This window comes from Corylus avellana, chromosome 9 (assembly GCF_965113065.1).
Source record: "Corylus avellana chromosome 9, dhCorAvel1.hap1.2, whole genome shotgun sequence".
Lineage (NCBI taxonomy): Eukaryota > Viridiplantae > Streptophyta > Magnoliopsida > Fagales > Betulaceae > Corylus > Corylus avellana.
The window spans coordinates 15,467,652-15,480,469 of record NC_142498.1 but is presented as its reverse complement, the minus strand read 5'-3'; the positions used below and the strand labels follow the sequence as shown (position 1 = coordinate 15,480,469).

The 12,818-nt window shown below is 36.0% G+C and overlaps 1 protein-coding gene across 1 annotated transcript; it reads right to left on the bottom strand.

Moving 5' to 3' along the window:
- Window positions 1-1,082: 1,082 nt before the first annotated feature.
- LOC132190231 (putative xyloglucan endotransglucosylase/hydrolase protein 23) lies at window positions 1,083-3,257 on the bottom strand. The gene is made up of 3 exons (XM_059605152.2): window positions 2,889-3,257; window positions 2,569-2,762; window positions 1,083-1,708 (listed from the first exon to the last, which is right to left on the bottom strand). The coding sequence occupies exons 1-3, from the start codon at window positions 3,246-3,248 to the stop codon at window positions 1,321-1,323; spliced, it is 942 nt and encodes a 313-aa protein (XP_059461135.2). The 5' UTR covers window positions 3,249-3,257; the 3' UTR covers window positions 1,083-1,320.
- Between the last annotated feature and the right edge of the window lie 9,561 nt (window positions 3,258-12,818).

The following is a 12,818-nucleotide window of genomic DNA, read 5'->3' as shown; positions in this document are numbered from 1 at the left end:
TATCTCTCATATCCCTTACTTACCTTCAATGTATTAGTATATATATATAAGAAAGGTCACCAACGGTTAGAACTTAGAAGCATTAAAAATATTCTATGACCAAACGATTGATAACTGTAAAACTTTTGTTAATGAGCTAAAGCCATAAATCATATTTAAAGACTAACGGTCAAAACAATTAAAGAATTTAAACCCATGAAATTCTAAATAACCAACGGATACAAATGGAAAAAGGAATGTTAAAGATGATATTTCTTTTCTATTAAAAGTCATGAAGATGCTTGAATTTCAAGTCATAAAATATAACGGTAAAAAATATAACGGAAAAGGAATGTTAAAGATGATATTTCTTTTCCATTAAAAGTCATGCAGATGCTTGAATTTCAAGTCATAAAATATAACGGTAAAAAATATAAAGCTCATGAATGTCTCTAACAAATAGTAATAAAGGTTTAAAGATTAAAAACCATAAAAAATAATATGACCATTAGTTAAAAAATAAAAGTATGTTTGTAACATCACAACAAAAACAAAATATTCAACGGATAATGATAGCTCCATTAACTCCCTTATGGTTTTGGTAATTGACAAGCACTAGACCATCTGATCAATAACTTCGGCAAGTGCTTCATTGTTGAATCTAGCTTGTGTGAGGGGGCTAAAGTTAGAAGCCATTATTGGCGGCATGGACTAGAAATAGCCGATGGTCCTTTGGATTGACGAGCTCTAAGTCATAATAGTATTACATTAACCACAAGTTTACGTAAGTTTAGTGCACCTAAAGTCAGCAAATGTAATTGTGCACTCAAGTCTACAACATCAAATAAAATATGATTACTCATCAAAAGTGGCACTAGATGTTGCCTAGATGAGTGTAGTCAATTCATCCACATAGTATTTTAAAAATCGAAATAAATTGTAAGTTTGATACTTTTAAATGCGAGAATTTTAAAATTTTAAAATTTCTTTCAAACGCTTGAAAGTTCATAAAATTTTATATATATATATATATATATATATATATATATAGTTTCTTTCCAACATATTGCATTTTTTTTTAATTTTTTTTTTTTTTTTAATCACCAACGTATTGCATTTATTTGTGCATAAAGACAACCAAATTGAATGCTAAACAGAAACCCCCACTTTCTCTCCCTTTAAGCCAACCGACATGTCCAGACAAACTATGACATATTACAGAAATCCCCACTTTCTCTCCCTTTGAGCCAAACCGACATATTACAAAAGGCCCCTATTTTTCACTTATACAAGACAAACTATGTATGTAACGTCGAGAAGAAAGTGGGGGTTACATTAAATTCAAGCATGTGAACATTCCGGCGGGAGTCCCTGCGGGAAGCGCTTGGTATCGGAGCAATAGTTGTAAATCATGTAATTCTTTTGTACCCACTTTATTCTTTCTGCCCCGGTCGTGTCGAGGGATTCCGTCAGCCAGGAGTTGCCGGAGGAATTAGATGTACAAGAGGAGGAGCCTGAGGACCAAACGCAGGCTTGGGCATTGAAGTTTGTGTAAGAGGCGGTGAACGGGGCCTGGCTCCAATCGGTCTTCACAAGGCCGCCGCGTGTCGCCCAATCGTCGGCGTTCCAGAGGCTGGAGTATAGCCACATGGCTTGGTTCTTGGGGAAGGAGACCCCCTTTGATTCCAAATTCTTGAATTCTCTGATGGGAGTACCATCCACAGAGAAACTATAAAAGAAACATGACAGATGTTAGAGAAAAATGATCATTTGTCTTAAAAATTTAATTATTTAATTAATATTCTTATACTCTCTTTTTCATCACTTTTTCATGTGTTGGTGTCCATACTCATTCTTTATAGATAAGGTCAACAAGTAAAATATTTAACTGAAATAAAAGGTTAATAATGGACACAAGAGATTTAAATTCAAAATCTCTACTCGAATACTATATTTAAATTTAAAGCATGTTTGAACATACTTGAGATTGTGTTTGAGAAATAGAGCTTTTAAATTTAAAAAAATTTTTTTGGCAAAAACTTCATTTTTAAGTTTTTGTTTTGATTATTTTAAAGCTTTGTGAACCCTTAAAAACGCTTTCAATTTGTTTTACCAATCGAGTATTTTTTTCCTTCAAATAGATTTTTTGAATGTTAAACGCACACTTAAACAAGCTCTTATCACCTAGGAAAGAGTGAGTGATGGAGATATGGTTAAATCATCAATTGTCCTAAAATTTTTAGACATATATGTTGTAAGAGAAATGTTAGGTTTTCCAATTCTTTTTCTCAAAAATTTGGTTTTTAAGTGATGTATCACCATGTCATGTGATATTTTGTTTTAGTAAATAGCGACTTATGTGATGGGATGGTGACCCATGATCACTTGAAAACCAAATTTTCTTCCTATTACCTTACAATTTTCCTGCTCTAATTAATACCAAATATATTAAATAATCGCTTATCGTAAAAGAATAAGCTAATAGAAAATTGATGGAAACAAGATTAGGAGTTACCGTAAAACTATTTTAAATTAATACTTATTTTAGTAACTTGGCTTATATTTTAAGAGAGATGGAGGGAGAGTTACATGATGCTTCGAGAATTCCATAGGACGGAGTAGGTGTGGAAGTCCTTGGTGGGGTCGAACCAAAGATAAAACTGTTGCTCCCTATTGCCTTTCCCCTCTGTGAATACGTTTGTGTGCAGAATATAAGGGTCTCCACTAAGGTTACCAAGAAATTCAAAGTCGATTTCGTCATGAGCTGACCCTAGCGATGACAGCTGCAACATGCATAAACAAATAGGTGTTATATTTATATATAATATATATTATATATATAACGCACAAGTAACAACATGAAAACAAGGAAAAAGAGACGACAGAGATGAAGAACAATTGACTCTTACATAGTAAGCAGTGACGGTTCCGGCGGAGTTGCCGGGCACAAGCTTTAGCTGCATATCAATCTTCCCAAACAAGTACTCCTTCTTCGACTTGAAACCGGAGCCGGAGGTCTTGTCGAGAGACAACGTGAGAAGCTGGCCGTTGTTGAGTATTTTTGCACGCCCATCACCCCATGTGATGTCAAACTCATCGTAGAATTTGCCAGCCGATGCTGCCAGAAAGAAGCCGAATAGAAGAAGAGCTAAAGCCATGTTCTTGGTTGCAACAAAAGTAGGAGCAGTGCTCATGCTTAATTTTTTTTTGGGCGATGTGGGATGGTGGATTAGAGGAGTCAAGTTTTTAAAGAGATGGGTGAAGTGCATGGAAATGATTAGGGGTATATATATATATAAGTGTGGGGGAGAAGGTGTGGATGTGAAGGTGTGTGGGAGAAGCCAATTGATGGTCACCGGGTGGGGTTGAAGTGGTTGGGAAAATTCATGCTTGAGGAAAGAGAGATTTGGGTTGACTTGGCTTGCATTTGTGGGCACAAAGACAGCTAATGGAGAATTGACGTCTTCGCTAGTGTTCTTGATTGATTTGGTTTCAGAATATGTTTTTACGCGGTTGTGAGGTAAGACAAGGCAAGGATTCATCAATCCATGCATAGCTAGCTGTCTTCTCGCTTTTTAAGTTCCTCTTGATTGCTTTTTTGAAATACCCAGGTCTTCTACTCTTTAAATATCTTTGTCTTTTTGGATAAGTAAATTGTTGACACGATCAATGAATTCAATATAAGTTTTATACAAAATTAATAGATTTAAGTGTAGAAGGTTTGTATTGTTTAATTAAATTAGTAGAGTTAGAGCTGATCAATATAGGATTGAAAAAGCCAACATAAAATTAACGGATTAGGGTTGACAAGTCTAACCCATTTTTTAAAATGAGCCAAGTTAGGGTTTACTTATATAATCTTATATCCGCTAAGCGAAAGCATAATATTTTACTTGGGAGGTTCGAATCTACGTAAATAAATAAGCACATAGATACATGTAATCTCTCTATGTTTGTGTGTTTAATTGTGTGAGAGTCCCAACCTACGTAATATATGTATATTCAAACATGATCTGTTTAACTAAATTGGTCATATTAAATCATAGTGTACTTACTTTTTTAAAAGTCAAGTTTATGAATGGTTTGCATAATTGCATTCAAACCAATAGCGTGTTGAAGATACGTCTTAAGGACAAAGTTGAAATAAATTATAGTAAAAACTTATGTGTTTCTCACATGCTATTAAAAAAATGGACATATGTCACTTGTATAGACTAGGTTGAAGAAAATTTTTCTAACTCAGTTTAAAGGAAAACTTTGTCCAAAGTAGACCCGACATATGAAGGGTGGAAAAAATCAAATATTTGGCGAGGCCACGGTATAAAAAGTATTATGTACATGAGGGTTCTAAAAAGTTTTGGAACTACTGAAGATCCAAAAATATAGCTATGTAGATCCACATTGATACACTTATACACTCATATTTCAATAGATCCGAATCCAACATGCAAATACAATTGCAACTCCCGCTACTCGCCTAACTCTTATCCGCGGGAAGGTAAGAGTTGATGGTTTCCGAGGTCGTCTTGTTAATTAAAGTATTTTAAGTAGTCGCTATAAAATTCCTGCATAATAATGATTGGTCCCGGACCAGAATGTGGAGTAGTATATATGGTATGAAAAAAGTTCAAATACATGACGTACGTAATGTAGAATCTAGAAGAGTTGTTCGTTAAAATCAATATTATATAATTAATTGAAGGAAGACGGTAGATAAAATTGGTTGATAATGTCAATTCTGCCCAACCTTTTTCTTACGCCGGTCAAATGTAGCTTTCTTGCAAAGTCGGCTCTTAGGTGTCAATATTAATTAACATCAGGGTAGATATGCCAGAAGTTATTTATAGCATATATATCTTCTTTCCTCTTTCTTATTTTTATTTTTTATTGTTTATTTTTTTGAAAAAAATATAATTTAGCCCCTAAAACTACCAGCGCGTCATTTTTATTTTAGCTCCTTAATGTTTAAAAAGTAATAAAATAACCCTCCAAACTAGCAAAAAATTGCAATTTAGCTACTCCGTTAGTTAACACCGTCAAATAGAATAAAAAATGGAAAACGATGACCTTTTTTAGGTTAAATTACTAAAATGCCCTTTTAAAAAAATAAAATAAATTTTAAAAATGCCCGCAAAAGCGATGTTGTTTTGAAAAAAAAAAAAAAAAAAAACGGTGGTTTAGGGGTGGCTCGCCGGCCACCCCCAAGCCTGTGGGGTGGCCGCCAAGCCATACCCACAGGTCTGGGAGTGGCCGCCCAGCGACCCCCACAGGCCTGGGGGGCCAGTAGCCACCCCTAAGCCACCTTTTGTTTTTTTTTTTTTTTTTTTCTCAAAACGACGTCACTTTGGAGGGTATTTTATTAATTGATTTTTTTTTTCTTTAAAAGGGTATTTTAGTAACTTAACCTTGTCAAAACGACATAGTATTGAATTTTTCATCATATTTGATGGTAATGACTAACAGAGTGGTCAAATTGTAACTGGTTGGTAGTTGGAGAGGCTACTTTATTACTTTTTGAACATTAGAGAGCTAAAATAAAAATGACTGGTAATTTGGGGGGCTAAATTATATTTTTCCCTTTTTTTATTTTAATATAGAATCTGTCACCCTTTACTAATTTTTTTTTTTTTTTTTTTTTTTTTGAGATAATATTTCTTTCTGCTCGGCTTATTTTAAAGATTTCATACTCTTCACGTACAAGACACAATCAATAGCTCTACTCCCGGTATGGCAATCCATTTGAAGCCATCATCAATTAATTTAAAAAATAATTGGACATGGAAGCCCATTATATATATATATATATATATATATATATATAATGTTTCATTTTATCTCTTTGGGTCCTCTTAAAATTAATGTACCTTTTAAAATTATAATTAAATTTATAATAAATTATAATTAAATTTTGATTTAATGATAATTTTAAAAGTTAGGCCAGTTTTAAAGAATATCAAAAAAAAAAAAAAAAACATTTAGCATTACTCATAAATATATAATATGAAAGAGATCATCTTTAATTAGTTCTTTATATATCATCACTATTTGGACAAAATAAAAGCTTTAGAGCTCACAAACTTCTACAATTAATCCTTAATTACGAACTCTGCTATCTGCAAAGAATTTTGAAGGGTTCAATAATTGTGGAAAAATATGTTAAAAAAATTATATCCGAGCATTGTACTTTAAAAGATCATAAACAGCTCCATCAAGACAGCTCTATCTGCCAACCACTCAAATTTGGACTTTTGAGGCGTCTTGGTTAATTTTTCAACGTTCCAAATGGGCATGGAGTATATATGCTTGCACTACTTAATCTAATTGTGCTGTCTGCCAATATATATAATCTTGAATACAAAACTATATTTGCTTTTTAATGAGATGCTTTCATACTATTCAAAAATACAATTTATGTTAGATTATGTTTAATGGATTAATTTCATCATTCCTATTTTTCTACAAATTAGTGAATAAAACATATAACTTAATGTGTATATAGACTAAATTGGGCTTTGAAAATTATAGCATAAGGCTCCAAACAACACTTAGAAAGGGTTGAATATGTGTTCACAATATAATGCAAAATTTTTAAAATTTAGCAACTACATAAACATTCATCTATATTTGGTGACCCTGTAAAAATTGAAATTGTAAAATTTTCGTGAAGTACAAAATTTTATAGTTTTGAATTAGCTTTCCAACGCCACCAAGTTTGTCTTTGCCAGATTTTGAAATCAGAAGTTATGATTGTTTTACTCCGACTGGGTCAATGTTGGACATAAACAACCTTCAATTCGAACCGACTTAAAACGGAACTTTGAATGAAAGTCTCTACCAATTAAGCTTTAGTTCGAACTAACTTAAGACATCATTTATAATAAAGGTCTCTGGGAGTCTTGAAAGTGCCAATTACACTGTCCAGCTCGAATTGAGACCAAAAATATGAGCTTTATAAGGAATCCTAAGTGCACTTCCGTCTAAACGAAACCATGTTACACCAAGGAGTTTTGGACACCAAATTAATTAGCCAACACTAAAAACCTAATGAACTTATTATCCCATTTTTCATCATTTAAATAAATGTGATATACATGTGGAAAGTAAATAGTGTTAGTCTCAAAATCATTCTAATAAAAAAGAATAAGCTGCATGAAAGGAGTTAGCTCTGATATCAACTGTAGCACCCAAGAAAATAAATTAAAGGATTTATTATTGTAACACCCGAAAATTAAAATAATTAATTTTCCTGACAATTGCAACTTAAAAATCAAATCCTTAATTTTTAGGTCATGACATGAAAATGCTATGGGTTGAATTTCCCTAAACACTTGACATTTTACCATTCTCCATTTTTGAATGTTCGGTGTCACACTAGAACGTTCGAAATCCTCCTTAGTCCTTAGCCGAAGATTTGACTTCGCATTGGAACCTTCGAAATCATCCTTAACTGAACGTTCAAAAAATATCTCGACGTTCGATAATACCTACAAGCAACCTTTTATTTTGGCCACCTCAAGCCATTTTGAGCGAACAAAAACTCCTATTATAAACGTTGATGTTGGTGCAATTTTTGGTTCTGACGTAGTTGTGAGGTCTCTTGATGAATCTTCTCAATGTTATAGCTGGTCGTTTTTGGCAAAAGAAACAAAATCATGGAAAGGAGCTTGCCCGGAATGGCCGGTGGGAAACCACTCAAATGCTTAAGTCAATAATACCTGTTAGAATATATGGAAAATATATAATATTTTCGTATATTCCATAATTAGGTTGATATTGAAATATTCTCTATTTATGGGTTAATTGTAATCATATATTAGGATTGTAATCAAATTAAGGGGATTTGATTACTAAACTTGTATTTAGATATTACCCTATAAATAGGGACATTTGTATTGTAGACAAATTAAGTTAATGAGCACAATGTAGCTCTTAAGGGTATTCCGAGTGGTGAACGTAGGTGTCTAACACCGAACCACCCGTAAAGTTCTTTGTGTTCTTTCTCTCTCTTGCTTCCGCTCAATATTCTCACATCATCATTATTTCAACATGGTATCAGAGCTATTCAACATGGTATCAGAGCCATTGTATGATCCAATGGTCTGTATATTTATTTTTGGTATTTCTTTTTCTTCAATCTATTGTTTTGTTTCTTGAAAAAAAAAAAAAGCTCTCACGCATGTTGAGAAGGGCAAACAGTGGCACAATAAGTCATCGCCGGAGGTGACCAGTTCGTCATCCTCAGGTTTCTTGCCAAGCCATCCCCGCCACATCTCCATCAACGCCGATCGCTGCCGCCACAAGACCTCAACCCCGAGGCACCGGTTGGCCATCGCCTCTGCCGGACTCACCTTGCCGCACCGAACCATCACCTTGCCGGTGCGTCCACCACCTTCAGCCGGCCATCATCCCTACCACTGTCGGCTAGCCAGCCACTCCAGAAGAAGCCACGGCCACTTCAATCGTGCTGTTCCGGCCAGATCCATGTCCCCGTCGGTTGCCACGGCTCTGGCCCATCTCCTTGCAATCTCTGCCTACTAGAGTCGTGGTGCTGTTTCTCCATTGACGGCGTCGAAGTAAGGAGCTCTGCAGTGTGCAACTGTGAAGAACTTTTGCGGTGCTGCAACTGGGTTGTGAATCGGTGAGTGTGCCTTGAGCTTAAGTGGAAGAAGGGCTCTGTTTGGTAGCACTGTTAATGGGAGTGCCTATTCTAGTTCACGGATAAGTCTATTCCATTATAGGTATTCTCATATTCCAGTTTTGGTGTAGGAATGCAAAAAAAAAAAAAAAAAAAATGGGGGAAGAAGAAGAAGAAGTGGTCCAAGTGGACCACATCACGCGCCGGTCAGGTTCGGTGCGCCAATCTGATAACTGCCCAAGTGTGCTCATTTTCGTTTTTATTTTTGGCCTAAGTCGGCCTTGGCCCATAGTCGGCCCTTTTTATTTTTGGCCCTAGTCGGCCATTTGAAGTTTGGCTCATTGTCAGTCTTGGCCCATTGTCGGCCTATTTTGGATTTTGGCCAGTTGTTGGCCCCTTTTGAAGTTTGGCTCATTATCAGCCCTGGCCATTGTCGGCCCATTTTGGAGTTTTGGCCCGTTGTCGGCCTTTTTGAATCTGCATTCACAAGCCACCCTACCGCCGTCGCTGGCCGCCCTGCCAGCTTCTATCTCTTCCGGCAGTTACCACCATCTACGACTCGTTCTCAGCCTCTGCCATCGCCATCATCATTGTTTCGGATTTCAAACTCAAGGTTCCAGAATATTCTATCTTGAGTTTGAGGGGGGATGTTAGAATATATGGAAAATATATAATATTTTCGTATATTCCATAATTAGGTTGATATTGAAATATTCTCTATTTATGGGTTAATTGTAATCATATATTAGTATTGTAATCAAATTAAGGGGATTTGATTACTAAACTTGTATTTAGATATTACCCTATAAATAGGGACATTTGTATTGTAGACAAATTAAGTTAATGAGCACAATGTAGCCCTTAAGGGTATTCCGAGTGGTGAACGTAGGTGTCTAACACCGAACCACCCGTAAAGTTCTTTGTGTTCTTTCTCTCTCTTGCTTCCGCTCAATATTCTCACATCATCATTATTTCAACATGGTATCAGAGCTATTCAACACCAATGTGGAGGTCTCACTGTCGTTGGCCAATCCTCAACAACCGGTTGATAGAATTCCAAACACATAGAATAGTTCAAGCAATTGGCAAGAAAGCCCTTAGGGTTGCCACGTTCCCTGCCTCAACAAAGCTGAAGCGGTATGGAGACTGATGAAGGGTTCTTGGGGAACTTACTACCTGATAGTTGCTAGTCTTTTATTTTTAACCTCATCTTCCAATTGCTGCTTTGTAGTATTTCATTGAACAAGGAAAGACAAATTATATTCTGCCTGAAACTTTCATAATTTAAGACAATTTTTTTAAAAAAATTTATTATTATTATTATTATTATTATTATGTAACTTTCATTAATTTGTAGTAAAAAAATGCTTTTTCCAATCTACATATGACACGTTGATAAAAGTGTTTGCATACGAAATTAGCATGGAAAAGAACCAAAAAAGAAAAAGAAAATAAAATATTTGACACTAAGAGGCTTCACAGGACATTGAAACTTCCTTGCACTCAAATTACACCCAAGAGGCTCCAAATACTATTAGGGTTTATAAAGGACGATTAGTTTAGAGGGGAGGAACAAAGCAAAACATCCCCCAAGTAGCGTTCTTACAACAAGATTACAGGCTTCAAATACGAACCTAATACAAAATTAATAACGGACAATTTTTAACATGACTTGAAAATCTAACACAAACCTAATACAAAATTATAAGGTTAGAGTTGAGAGGTGTTTGACCTATTTAATAAAATGGGTCAGGTTAGGGCAAGCCACTCATATCTTAACATAACTCAAACCCAACACGTGACCGCAAATTGTCACCCCACCACAATGCAGTCACTCTCAACTTATATATGCCTTGGAATTAATCCATTTAGTTTGCTGATTGATATTATATGGTATATATATATATATATATATATATATATGTGTGTGTGTGTGTGTGTGTGTGTGTGTGTGTTGTGGTTCTCTTAAGCTTTCATTGTGTTGCATATCTATTCAATTACAATTCATATTTTTATTTAGGGAAAAATATAAAAAAGCCCCCCAAACTACTAGCCGTTTTCGATTTAGCCCCCTAATGTTTCCAAAGTGATAAAGTAGCCCACAAACTACCAAACTATTGCATTTTGGCCACTCCGTTAGTCAAACCGTCAGTTTGGACGGAAATTGCAAAACGACGTCGTTTTATTGGGGGCTACTTTATCACTTTCTTAAAATTAGGGGCTAAAATGAAAACAGCTGGTAGTTTGGGGGGCTTTTTTATATTTTTCCCAAATTTTTTTTTTTCATAAAAGGGCATTGTAGTAACTTACCCATAACAAAACGACGTTGTTTTGCAGTTTCTGTCCAAACTGACGGTTTTGACTAACGAAGTGGCCAAAATGCAATAGTTTGGTAGTTTGGAGGGCTACTTTATCACTTTTAGAACATTAGGGGGCTAAATAGAAAACGGCTGGTAGTTTAGGGGGCTTTTTTATATTTTTTCCTTTTATTTAATATGTAATACTATTCAATTATCATGGTGACAAATGCGGGAAATTAGTAGGCAAACTTTTATCAATGCATCCACCAAAGAAAGAATCAGTGGAGCCAGCACAAGAGTTTTACAAGATTATATATTAAGAAAGAATAACTAGGGCCAGAAGAGTTTCACAAGATTATTAAGGCCCCGTTTGATTTGCAAAATAGACCTCTCGAATGAAATGACTATTCTTATGGAATAGTCATTCTTTTGTTTGGTAATGATTTATTTCCAGGGAATGACTAATCCCTTACACAGAGGAATAGTTATTCCTCTAAAAAATGAGAAGAATCTTTATTCCTTAAGGAATGAAATAAATTTTTCATAAATACCAATTTTATTTATTTTAAATTTTTAAAAATAATTAAAAATTAAAAAAAAAAAAAAAAAAAGTGGGTGGCTGCACCATCCCCGGACGGCCTCGGGGGTGGCCGTAATAATATGTGGTTTTTAGTAATTTTGATTCAATTCCAGTTAGAGTATGTGTGTTGTTACCAAACTAAGGAATATGAATAACTATTCCATTCTGCTCTCCTATATTCCTACTAATAACTATTCCATTTCCTAATGGAATACGCATTCCACGAACCAAACGAGCCTTAAGAAAAAAGCAATATAGCTAGAAGAGCTTTCTAAGGCATTTCACTACGTTATTACTAGCTAGGCCAAAAACCAAGTGGTAGATAAGCCACATTGAGTTTAGGACAATTGTTAAAAGGGAAAATTATACTTTACCCCCTTAAAGTTTGAGCAAATTTTTAATTTGACCTTCAATGTTTCAATTTTGAATATGCACCCCACCAAAGTTTAAAAAATTGTCAATGTGGCCTATCTGTTAGCCACATCCGTCTTCTCTTTCGGAAATAATAAAAAAAATACTAAAATGTCCCAAGAATTTTATTTTTTATTAAAAAAACTCAAAAAAAGGGTGGCTACTCACCTCCCTTTGCCCATGGGGGTTGGCCAATCACCCCCAAGGGGCCAAATTGGGGTGGTTTCGACCCTCCCAAATGGTCGGGTTGGCCACCCCCAATCCTAAAAGGGGTGGTCGGCCACCCCCAAACGGCCTTATTGGGGGTGATCGACCACCCCCAAGGGCCCAAATGGGGGTGGCTGAAAGTTTGAAACCACCCCCAAACCCTTTAGCCAGGTGGCTCGCCCACCCCCAAAAGACTGGATTGGGGGTGCCTCACCACCCCCATAACCCATGAGGGGGTGGCCAACCACCCCCAAGGGCCCAAATGGGGGTGGCCGAAACCACCCTAAAGTGGCCAAAGGGGCTCGCTTGTAACACCCAACCTCAATGAGACACAATATTGTTCGTTTTTTGCTCCTCCAAACCAGACTTTCCAGGAAGTCACCCATCCTGGTACTACTCCAGCAGAAAACATGCTTAACTACGGAGTTCTGATGGGATCATGACCATCACGGTTTTAAAACTCGTTGTTGTCATTAAGGGTATAGTATACATTTAAGCACATCCTCATCTCCATACCCAGGCAATGTGTGATGTCACAATCACCTCCTCTTAGGACCCAGCGTTCCCGCTGGCGACCCTCATGGGATTAACCCATTCTTGGCGTCCGTCCCAGCGAGTGCCCGCTAGTGATCTTCATGGGCTTGTACACACTCTCCCCATCACATGCTAGGTAATGGCTTTGATACCATTTGTAACACCCTACCTC